This window comes from Tachypleus tridentatus, chromosome 9 (assembly GCF_004210375.1).
Source record: "Tachypleus tridentatus isolate NWPU-2018 chromosome 9, ASM421037v1, whole genome shotgun sequence".
Classification (NCBI taxonomy): domain Eukaryota; kingdom Metazoa; phylum Arthropoda; class Merostomata; order Xiphosura; family Limulidae; genus Tachypleus; species Tachypleus tridentatus.
In genome coordinates, this window is record NC_134833.1 from 25,787,940 (window position 1) to 25,800,603 (window position 12,664).

The 12,664-nt window shown below is 32.3% G+C and overlaps 1 protein-coding gene across 9 annotated transcripts in view; it reads right to left on the reverse strand.

Annotated features, from left to right (window-relative positions):
• qless (decaprenyl diphosphate synthase subunit 1 qless) overlaps positions 1 to 9,531 on the reverse strand; it is a 32,971-nt gene extending 23,440 nt beyond the window's left edge. Inside the window, exons 1-3 of one of the 9 annotated variants that reach the window (XM_076453301.1) lie at positions 9,350 to 9,482; positions 5,305 to 5,440; positions 4,328 to 4,393 (exon numbers count right to left, since the gene is read on the reverse strand). Coding sequence is in view for 6 of the 9 variants with exons in the window: in XM_076453293.1 (XP_076309408.1) it covers positions 9,350 to 9,484 (135 nt within the window). In the remaining 3 variants the exon portion in view is untranslated. Of the gene's footprint in view, positions 1 to 4,277; positions 4,455 to 5,304; positions 5,441 to 9,349 lie in introns of all 9 variants that reach the window. The other 8 variants (XM_076453298.1, XM_076453296.1, XM_076453299.1 and 5 more) reach the window with 8 other exon arrangements.
• Between the last annotated feature and the right edge of the window lie 3,133 nt (positions 9,532 to 12,664).

The window sequence follows — 12,664 nt, forward strand, 5'->3', positions numbered from 1 at the left end:
CTGTTAAAATTGATTTTTTTTATTATTAACAATAAAATATTTTGTAAGCATAAAGAAATAATGTTAATTTCTCAGAAATAGAATTACTGTATTACGATTATTTTCTAACTAAATTCTAGGAAATGTGTGTTCATTATTCACTTGGTCAAAGCACTACATTTTTTATAAAAATAAGATTTGATCTTCTTCAGATATAAATTTTAGTATGTTTTACATTGTCAGGGAAGATATTATTAGAATATATTCATATACAATAGCTAAAATAATCTAGGCCACAACATTTGAAGACAAAGTTTATTGTTCTTTTATATGTTTCAATGAAATAACTCTATTTTGACAAAAGTTAAGAGTAGGAATAACAGTAACACACACACAAAGAAAAAAAAAACTCACTGGCTTTTTATATAATTCAGTCATAATTACAGACAGTAATAATGAAATGATTGTAAATCTTAGTATAATCTCATCATAAGCTATCAATAACAACAACAAGAAAATTATGAATATACAACAAATAAAATATTCTCATAATCCCATTATACTAAAATTTCATTTAATATTATACTGTTCTTGAGGAACATGAGTGTAGAAATTTTCCATGCACTGAAAACAATAAAAATATTAAATACTATGTTTTGAAATCCCTGCCAACCATTTTATTTCCCTTGTAGTGTTTTAAATTAAGTACCATTAATAGTTCTGAAATAAAAAAGGTGGGTCTTTCATCTCCATTTTTGAAAATTTATCTCTTAAAACATTTATAGTTTTCATTAATTATGCTTTTTGGTTCTAATTCCATATGGAACAAAAAAAATACTAGTTAGCATAAGCACATCTAGAAGGTAAATATTTACCACCAATGTACTATATTGAATTATAATGCCTTTGTCTGCTTCTAGATAATTAGTTTTAAGTATTAAACAAAGGTTAGCATCTGTTTCATGAATAGAGAGTTCTTCCAGTACACACAGCAGTATTGATAAATTATTTCTCTACTATTAAATAAAGATTTAGTACATTTTCATTAGCTCATTATATGTCACTATTACCTGATTTATTTCAAGAGGTACATCCTCCATAGCTTTACAAAGCCTATCAGCTCCTTTCCTAATTGTATATCACTAATTACTTAAGTGAATTGTTTAAATTATGAAGTTTTATGTCAAATTATATGTGCCTGACTTTAATGCTGTATAAAGTTAAACTTGCTTTTTGCAAATAATAAAACCATTTTAAAACAACTACAGAGTATGACACCTTAATTCAATATATATAGTTGAGGCATACTTTTAATTTCTATGCTTGTATTATTTTAAAACCTTTCAAAAGTTAAATGAAATGATAATTTAAAATCTGCCAAGGTTTTATAAATAACTAAATAGAAACACATATTATATCTTAAAAAGAGTTTTTAACTTATGTCAAATAATGCATGCCTGATTTTAACATGGTATAATTTAAACATTTCACTCAATTAAGTAATTAGCGATATATGATTAGGAAAGGAGCTAAAATGCTTTATAAAGCTGTAGATGTGCCTCTTGGAATAAATCAGGTAACAGTAACATATACTGAACTAATGAAAATGCACTATGAACAAAGGAGAGATATTTTGTACCTATTCTGTTCATAGACTTCAGACTTGTAAGTTGTTTTCATATTTCAATAAAAAGGAGGACCTGTGTTAGAAACTTTTGGAACAATATCTTCAGAACATCTCTAGTTTAGATTAGTTTAAATTATCCAAGTTGTATTCATTTTTAGTTGTGAAACCACAGAACATGACTTACTTGAAATATAACAACATTTGTGCTCCAGCTATTAAAGATTCTCTTTAGATTGAAGGGGGGGGGGACAGGTTTTAGAGACATGCTTTTTCCTAAGCCTTCTTCATGTAAGTTTTCACTTTTTACATCATCCTATTTTCTATTCAACCTTTATGACTTTGTGCTAATATTCACAGATTTTCTTTGCAGTATTTACTCTATTTTTCCCCTTTTTCCATAGGCTTCAAATAAAGAATTAAGAACTTTTTTTCCTGTCAGCAGTTTTCACTTCTATTTTCGAGCACCGTATGTCGAGATTTCAGACACAACACAACATTAATAACGTGTGATGTTATTTTCATTAAACTGATAATCATAGTTAGCAACATTTTTATTCCATCCTTTTTACTGCAACATTAATATGATAATAGGTTGTAACCTTCCAGCTGTAAGGGCGTTATAATGTTATCGTCAATCCCACTATTCGTTGGTAAAAGAGTGGCCCAAGATTTGTCGGTGGATGGTGATGACTAGCTAGTTACCTTCCTTCTAGTCTTGCACTGCTAAATTAGAGGCGGCTAGTGCAGATACCCCACGTATAGCTTTGCGCGAAATTCAAAACAAACAAACAAGCGTAAAATCATTCATACGAGAGAAAGAGAGCGAACCATTCATAAGTGGAAAAATCACTAGCTTGAATTTACGAATCGTATGTGTATTATCCTATAACTTCATGTAAGTAAGAAGAAATAAACTAAGAAAAGCTATTCATATTAGTGAAGAAGTAGCAGAAAGTATTCAAAAATTAAATAAATTTAAAGTATTTTCTGATTTTGAAATATTAATCATTATCGGTACAGAACTAGTGTAAGGAGATTAACAATATTAAGCATGTCAACACATATTAATCATGAAACACTCAGAAAACTTTAAAATGTATCATTTTTTAGAAATAACAAACAAGATTCCTCCCCCAGATTGCAATAATGTGGATGGAAATCATTTTCGGTACATTACGTAAGTCGCGCGACAGTCTCAATCCGCGTGTCACGTCACAATGTAAGATTGGTGCAGTGTATTTCTGGAGCGTTCATTTCTTATACTTACCCATTCTCGGAAATAATTAACCAAATAAATAAAGCTTCTCACAGCACTGCACACTATCTGTATCTAAGGCAAGTTACGTTCACATAAGTACTAGTATCTACCAATCAACCTCGTGAAAATCAGTGTCATCTCCAATCTAGAATTGGGAAGTGAATATTCAACACTTAATGAAATGAAATAATATTTATTTTATTAGAGTCCACACATCAAAAGTTACATCAAGTTTAAATAATTAAAATTCTTATGAATTGATTATAAAGACTGATATAAAATGTTCATTTAGTCTTAATGGAAAAAAAACACTTAAACTGAGAAATTCTAGTCGAAATCAAAGTAATAACTCAATTATTTAATATTGATGAATTTGTATAATAATAAAAAACAAAAAAAACGATGGTAATGAAAAGACTAAATATCCCTGCTTATTCCTCATGGATGTACATACTATATCGTGTACAATAATGAAAACATATAGCTAAGAAACGAAAACTGATGACAATTTATAGCAAATTAACATATTCAGTTTTATACTGAAATGTTTACAGATAAGTGTCACAGAGCAAGATCTGAAACTTTATATGACATCGTTGCTTCTATATAAAGAGCGATCTTTTACGTTAAAGGTCTCGTGTTTTCATCACTTCGTCACAGTTCTCATGAAGTGTTTATTGTTTATTTTTATTATCCATACTCGGATTTCAGAATTTGCGTGCACAGCGGCCGTCGATGTATATTTGCTCCTCAATCCGAACAGCAAACTAACTATTGCTTGACCGAATAGTACGGTTTGATCGAACGCGCAGCCGCAGTTTGAAAGCGCAGAGAAAGTTTTCCAAAAGTTCCGCGATTCACATCTCAGGCACATCAATCCCAACCCATGCCTAATAAAACATGGATATTAGTACTGGTAAGTATTTTAATAAATATCTATCCGATATACATCTGTTATTTCTTTTCTAAACACACATTGAATTAACCGTCAGGCAACAATTTATTCTATGAAATATTGTAATTTTTTTTTACATATACCCACTTTATCTAGTTAGTGAAAGGCTACATATCTTTCATAATGATATATATACACACACATACACACTTTTAATAAAAATTGTTTGTTTGTTTTTCGTTTTAAACCCTAGGTCATGAACTTGCTGCCAAGCTAAACAGGCGTGGTATAAGAGTGTTTGATACTACTACACGAATACTCACACACAACAAAAAGTCACGTGAAAAGTAGGTGGAACGGTGAACAATTCTAAGATACACAGCAGTAACCATCATGCAGTAGTAGCCTGTCCAATATGATCTTGGTTAGTGAACCTACACAATATACTGAAAATTAAATACACCCAGCCCTAATCTGACTTAATATAATTCAAGGTGCATGTCTGGAACAAAACTTACAATGCCTTCATTCATTTCACTAGTTTGGAATGGTATTAACAGAGCCACACCTTTTCATTGTTGTGTCTTTTAAGGATGGTTTTTATCACTTTGTTTCCTCACAAGTTCACTTGCTTCTATAGAGAAATCAGTAAGAAAATAAGTTGTTAACTTGAAGATGATGCCATGAAAGACGATCTGAAAGTATGGAAGAGTATGATCAAAATAATTATTATAATTTTTACTATGGTTCAGGTCCAAAACAACCACCACAAAGTTTAAACCAAAATACACTTCTCAAAAAAAGAACAGTTTAGCCTCTGGTTAATAATTCAACTTGTAAAAGAACTAAAATTTGTTTTCAAACAGAGCAACAACTTTAAAACTTATTACTAAATGAGCAACATTATCTTTTCATAAAATCCAGGCCATGCTACCTACATGCTTATAAAAATAATAACCGTTAGGATTTTACACAACACATCAGTCGACTGATATTTTCTATGGTGAGCCAAATGCCAGGCTATTGTCCAAAAAGTAAAACTACAAGGAGTGCAAGATATGTAGAGTAAGTTAATACTGAAGAAATTTGTTTTGAATTTCATGCAAAGATACACGAGGGCTATCTGCACTAGCCATCCCTAATTTAGCAGTGTAAGAATACAGGGAAGGCAGCTGGTCATCACCACCAACTGCCAACTCTTGGGCTATTCTTATACTAGCAGTGTACTTGACCATCACATTATAATGCCCCCACAGCTGAAAGGGTGAGCACGTTTGGTGTAATGGAGATTCGACCCCACAACTCTCAGATTACTAGTCAAGCACCCTAACCACCTGGCCACGCTGGGCCTTACTGAAGGAAACACAAAACACTAGTGTAATCAAAATACTTCATATAATTAGCTGAATCTTTTTTTTTCAAATAATAATGAGTTATTTTTAAACCTTCCACATGATTTCCTGGTGTTAAAAATGGGATGAAATGGCCTTTTCAGATTTATAACATTATTCTTGTTAATAAGTCAGAGAAATGTGGAGAACTTACTGATACTTTAAATTTTCTCATTCCTTTTTGTAGCAGGAAAAATCCAGTCACAGTTGTATTGAGTTTGTTTTTATCCTCAGAACACTTCTTCTCAGTGTCAGTTTAGTACATCAGTTATTATCATGTTGTGCAAGACCTGGGAGGATCAGAAACTATTTAGTTATAGCAAGATAATTTAGTTTTGTTTGTTTTGAATCTTGAGTAAAGCTACTCAATGGCCATCTGCACTAGCTGTCCTTAACTTAGCACTAGATGGAAGGCAGCTGGCCAGTATCATCCACCAACGACTCTTGGTCAACAAATAGTGGAATTATCCACACATTATAACACCCCTATGGTCAAAAAAGGAAAAGCATGTTCAGTAATGGAGATTCCAACCCACAAAAGGTAACGTGGTCACTGTATACACAATGAGACATACCATGAACAAAATAATTGTATAAAACTATTTTAAAGTACATCAATTATGACAGTGTTAATTTGTCCACTTTAGTAACTGTCAAACTAAAAAAAATGGAAATATTCCCACAGTATGGAAAGGTACAAAATATCTTATTATCACAAATCTATACTGTAGGTAAACTACTACATAAATCCATATAACACGCTAGGCTCCAGCTATGAAGATATTTTTCTAACAAGTTGATCATCCTATGGAATGAGTTGTATTAAACACTGGTAGAGGCTAGCACTCTACAGCAGTTTAAGAGGGAGATTAGATGATGTCTTCAAAAGAGAATGATGGATGTATAAGGGCAACATGGAAGAACAAAATGATACAGTTTTATGTAAGATACAATGATCATGATGTCTGGAAAATCTGGTTATTGGTATTGTGTTTGTATATTTTTTAAGTTATAGGTCAACAAACAGAAAAATAACCACAAAATCCTGTCCTAATCTTTCAAGTATTTATCAATCCTTTTCTTAAACTTTGGTAAATTTGCAGCCTTTGCCACTCTAAATGGCAAATTGTTCCATAAATTAACCACCCAGCTGAAGAAATGAATTTACCACAATTGGAAATGTGCCATACCTTTTCTAGTCTTATATTTATAATATCTTATTTTACTGGCCTCAAACTTCAACACAAAAAAATTTGATGAATAAGTAAACTGAATTACTTTCAATCCATAGATCAAAGTTTGATCACAAACACTTTTTTGCTCAACTTTGAATGAGGTGAAGAACAACGTTTTCCTTCCAGATGTATACCAATTTTTGTTTCTTTGATACTTGGACTTACAACACTTAATTAAGATCTACATTTCACAGTTGATAAACATTTGCTTCCTTCCAATTGGTTGGGCAAATTGGAATCTTATAAAAGTATGCTATTTTTAAAATCGTGAAAGGAAACTATAGGCCACAAATAAGAACTGTGGTTGTTTTGTTGCCTGATGGCCTTTTTTTTTTTTTATAAGGTGCCACTGATTTCTTTTAATATTTCTTTGTTCATCACAAATTCACTTTGTTCTGGAGGTATATTTTTCTTACTGTGAAGATATGTTCATGTCTATTGAGGCAGAACATGTTCCAATTATTTTTGTTATACATCATGAATATAAAATCCAGAAAGCAATTTTTCAAAATTTGTTTAGTAGTATCTAGACTGAAAAATATGGAGAAAATGTTCTACAGTACATTTAATATGCTGTCATAAGGTTATGAGAAGTAAAAGAATTTGTAGAAATGAAATGGTGAACCTTGCCACTAAAATACCTATGGAATATCTACGAGATGATTCAATTCAGAAAATGCATATTCAATATTAATGGTCAAATGCTAAGTAACTACAAGAGTCTTTCATCGCCAAACACATTTCACATTGTTTTATATAACATTCTGGTTTAGGTATGTACTCCTAAATCTCAAATACATTAGGATATTTTGATCGGTTCTCAGTTCATTAATATATTTTCTACATTTCCATAACTTATTTACTGTTTTTTCCATGGCTGGAGATGGTAAAATTGTCAATATAGTATATATCAAAATACTAACTATAATTTATGAATTGTCTCTTAAGCATGTAAACAACGTAAATTTAAAAAAAACAAATAATGCTATCTTATTAAAATGTAGAGTTATTAGTTATTTAGTTGCCTATGCCAATAGCATGTAGTTATGATTTAATTCAAACGGTTATCAACTGAGTCAAACAGCTATGGATAGATGACCAAAACATGGACACTTACAACTGTGACAAAAAAACAAAAAAGAAAGAGAACTCAACTGTGCAAAATATAAAATTTAGCAAGGTGAATTAGTTCATGTTATAAACAATAGATAAATGTACTAATACGTACAATATAAGCTTATTATAGTACAACATTAACAAATATTTGAATGAGAATGTTATTTTTAAACATATAACTATATATCCTAATAAACTGGAAGGGCTCATGAAAAACAACAATGTTACAAATACTGGTACTATTTAATGCCTTAGTACTTGTGACAATGTACTTTGCTGACATTTTGATTCATAGTTTAAAAGGAGATTTAATATGTTTAATCTATATTTCATTTTGGCCAAATCCTGTGCATTACAAGTACACAAATTTTAAACAAGAAATATTAACCCAAGTCGAAATAAAGAGCAGTTCAGTCTACCCATGAGAAAAAGACAAAAATAAATCCATAACTGAATTGTTGTTTTCACTAGGATTTAGTTTAGAAATGCTGCAAAAGTAATTAATTGCATGAAGTCTTTCATTGCCAAATACCTGTTTCACATTAAGTTTTATGTAGAATTCTAGTTTGTGTATGTGTTCCTGAATCTGAAATACTTTAGGATATTTTGATTGGTTCTCAGTTCATTAATATATTTTACATTTCCACAATTTATTTACTGGTTTTCTTCATAGTTTGATCACATATATTATATATTTGTACCATCTAATCCTCTTAAGATGTTTGGGCCTTTTATACAGCTACTGTTAAAACAATCATAAGCATGCCTGTTTATTTACTGTGTACTTCCACGTGGCTCCTGAAAGTGTTCTGCCTCAAGAATAAATAAAAACCAAAATTACGTGTAGCAAATACCTTTTTTCTTGCTTTCCAAAGCCATTTATCTTGTGTTGTAGCCTGCAACGTGCATATTTCTTGTGATTCATGGCATGTGCACATTTTGCTTACATCACAACAGTACAAACTGAAGTAATAAAGTGTCCCTTATGCAACATCCTTTTAATGCCTACTAACTGACAGACAACACATGACTGCACAGTGATGAGTATGGTTACAACAATGACCCCTCCAGATAACCCTCTCTCTCCTTTTGGTGAAATGAATGTAGTAACACCTGCAGTTATATCATTATTTTGACTGAAAACAATGTAAACAGGAAATGCACAGGAAGCCTGCTAATATAAAGTAATTCTAAACATAGCCAATCATTTATTAGAGTATGTGCTTACTAATACACTAAACTTATTTCATTTTATTTGGCAACAGTAAAACACGATATTTAAAGGAAGGACATTAATTTAGTCTAATAGCCAAAAATAATTTGTAAAAAAATCTTGACTAACCTAAAAAAAACAATTAATTTATTTAATGTTTATGTTCTTTCTTGCAAATAGTGATAACTAATAAATTTAATCAACATTTCTATCAGAGAGCGAAACTGAAATACTATTTCCAAGTTAAATTTAATATTAGTAACAATGTAAAAGTTAAACAACTATATCATTATCAGGTTACTTAACGGTTAAGTTAACCTGAGTTTGTCACTAGATGTTATGTTATTAGCTTGTTTCAATATTACTAATATTAAATAGTGGTACTTGCTTATCTAGATCTACTTGTGAGGCTGATAAGTGATACTGTGTGTAGTAAGTATGCTTATCAGCCCTATTACAATATTACTATTAGAACTACGGGTAATCATATGAACGTTAAGCCTAAAACTTAAAATATCTGCAAGCAGACGACGTCCCAAGCCGGTTGCCGAGTGATGAAACAAAGGTTAATGCCATAGTTTAAGAACATAAATAAAGTCACTTTCAACAATTACTTTCCTAAACTCAAAACATACCTTCCAAAAACCTGAAGAAGATATGTTTAGCCACTTTACCACCGGCGATCTCAGTCTTTTCAATCGCATCATACCCATAAAAGCCCATAATCTATCTACTACGCTCGGAACACGACAACTCACTCCACTCGCCATCCCAGGCCCAGGAATTAAACTGGACGACCTGATACAATTCCAAGGAGAGCGCACACACTAAGTAAACGAACTAAATCTCGTTGAAACGCGTTTTACACGAGAATACACCTAGCATGTTTACACATAGTTTCATAAAAGAAATCCCCAAACGTTTTTTCTGTCGTACTATAGTTGCAGGAAATTAGACAGATTTCTGAGTATGATTTTTCAACAATATCGTTACCAGCTATACAACACATCTGAAATTTTAAATGATCTCACTACGTTCCTAATAATCAATTTTTGACCAAGACTTCTCTAAAAGTTTGATTGCTATCCATGTTAAAAGTCACTATCTCGTGTTCCAGAAATCAGAGGAAGGCCCAATTAAAATCATATTAGGGGTTTTGTGAGTTAAGTGCGTTTGTGTCTTCTTATAGTAAAGCCACATCGGTCTATCTGCTGATTTTAGTGTTGGATATTGTCAGTCAAGGAATTTGATTGACACAATAATATTCTCCAGTTACTTAAAAAGTCACGAAATAAGTTAAATGAATGGCAGTGGCTATATTTTTGTCATGTTCTGTTCTAAATATCACTCAAATGTTTTGTAACGTTTTAGTAGACATTCCCTATTAAGCGAATCTTTATTTCGAACTCTACATGTTGGGAAAAACTTTTATGTAAAACTAATGTCAAATTGGTCAAAAGGAGTTTATTATATAGATATTATACTTGTTAAGCATAACAACTCGACGATCTATGATTTCTATGAATTTTCAAGTGGGAGCAATATAGTAGTGTTAAAACGCAAAATGCTATCTGTAGGTGCGAAAGCTGTGTCCTTATGTGTATCGTATCAATCACTTGTAGCACGTCAAAGGAGGAAAAGGAGGCCATGCGACTTAAGATAATTTGAACAGTAAAATATTTATTATTTTTGTACATTAATACCTTTGGAAGGGGCATAGATGCGAATCACGGGCTCAAACCAGTGTCACAGTTAACATGCCCTGTAAATTCCACTATTCGTTGGTAAAATAGTAGTCAAAGAGGTGGCGGTGGGTGACGTTAACTAACTGCCTTCCATCTAGCCTGTCACTACTAAATTGAGAATGACTAGCGCAAATAACCCTCGTGTAGCTTTCTGTGCAATTCAAAATAAACCAAACCAAACCAAACTATACTTGCGACAGAAACTGCTGAAAGGATACCTGTCAACCTATGGGATTAACAAGGATTTGTAAACACACAGTTAAAAGTAGAAAATAAAAATAAAATGACAGCTTTGACAGACAAAAAACATAAATAAAGTTATTTTGACAATATATAAGCCCTGTATCTTTTAAACAGGGATTTGGCCGCGTAGCTAAAGAGGTAATCCGAATTTAGGCTTAAAAAACAACAAATGAAAAGCATTAAAGTGCTTTCAATGTTTTCAATAAGTGAAGGAGCCAAGCCTAACAAGATTGTGGTGATCATGAGCTGGTACGAATTTAATGATTATGTTATTATTCAGTATTTTCGAAAACATAAGCCTGGCTCCTGTTCCTCTCCTTTGGAGTGGTAGTTAAGCATTTGTTAACCCTTCTTAGCGATTTAAAATAATCATACGATTTTTAAAAATTAACAATAAGATTTTTAACCACTAAGTAAAATTAAGTTGAACAGTCCAGCATGAAATTTGAGAGTACACGGTCCATCCTAACACTTAGCACCGGCCCTGATATAAAGCTTCGTTAAACAATGTGCATTGAAGTTGTCAGAACCCAGACTAGAAGCACGGTCATTTTATTATTTTTTCACATGAACAGGAAATATGGTAGTTTTGTTTTCAACCAATGAAAGAGTCCGTGTTACAGTACAGATAAAATGGGTTCTTAAAATAATAGCAGGTATAAAATATAAATAATAAAGACATTTAATACCAAAAGAAACTTAATCGTAAGTTGTCTGGAGAGCTAATGACATCCTTATTTTCTGTTTAATACTTAGATACTGTCTGGACAGTTGTAATTCTCTTTGAAGCCTTACAATGGATTATCTGCACTGTTTATGTCACTGAAATCAAGTCCCAAATTCTAGCTTTAAAAACGTAATATTTACAGCTGAGCCACCGATAGACCCAGTCTGGAAGAGAATAACACAGCTATGAACACACAAACAAAAGTGTTTGTAGTGTTTGTTGTGATTCGTTAAAAGTTGTAAATATTAACTACAGAAGTTCAAATCTAGAAGTGTTAAAAACTTTTCCAATGATGGAGGCATAGACTTGTCATCAAATAAATTAATAATATGGTGTAAATCGTTTGGTATGTTTTGAATTTCGTGAAAAGTTACACGAGGTCTATCTGAACTAGCTGTTCCTAATTTAGTAGTGTAAGACTAGAGGGAAGGCAGCTAGTCAGAACCACCCACAGCTAACTCTTTGCCTACTCCTTTATCAAAGAATAATAGGATTGACGGTCACATTATAACACCCTCACGGTTGAAAGGTGAGCATGTTTGGTGTTACGGGGATTGTAATCTTCTAGCTGTGAGGTCTTTATAATGTTATCGTCAACCCCACTATTCGTTGGTAAAAGAGTAGCCCAAGAGTTGGCGGTGGGTGGTGATGACTAGCTGCTTTCCCTCTAGACTTACACTGCTAAATTAGGGACGGCTAGCGTAGATAAGCTTCGTGTAGCTTTGTACGAAATTCAAACAAACAAACCAGCCATATGTAAAATAAAAACTTTATTAAAGCCGAAGATGAACACAAGAATAACTGGATTTCAGTTTTAAAGAGTAGTAAAAAGGAAGAAAATAACTAAAAGTTGACTTCGAAATAAAACCGTGTTGAACACCGTAAGTTGTTTGATTGTTTGTGTGAACTTCAAATGAAGGCTATCCGCGCTAGTTGTCACTGACTTTGAATTGATGCATTTATAGAAATGATAGCTTGGCAAAACTACCTACCGTCACGTCTCCTTGAGACGAATAGTGTGATTTGATTTTCACTCTTACAATTTATCTACGGCCCCTAAAAAAGAGAGTTTTACTCGTGTGTGTTTTACGGTAACGAGACGCAGACCACAAATCCTCAACCCATAAAAGACCGTAATCGGTCCAACTGTTGCAAAACATTTCCAACATTTCTTAAGATCTATTTATCACGTTCTCAGATAATTAGGTGTGGGAGTATCTTTTGCACCCGATTTA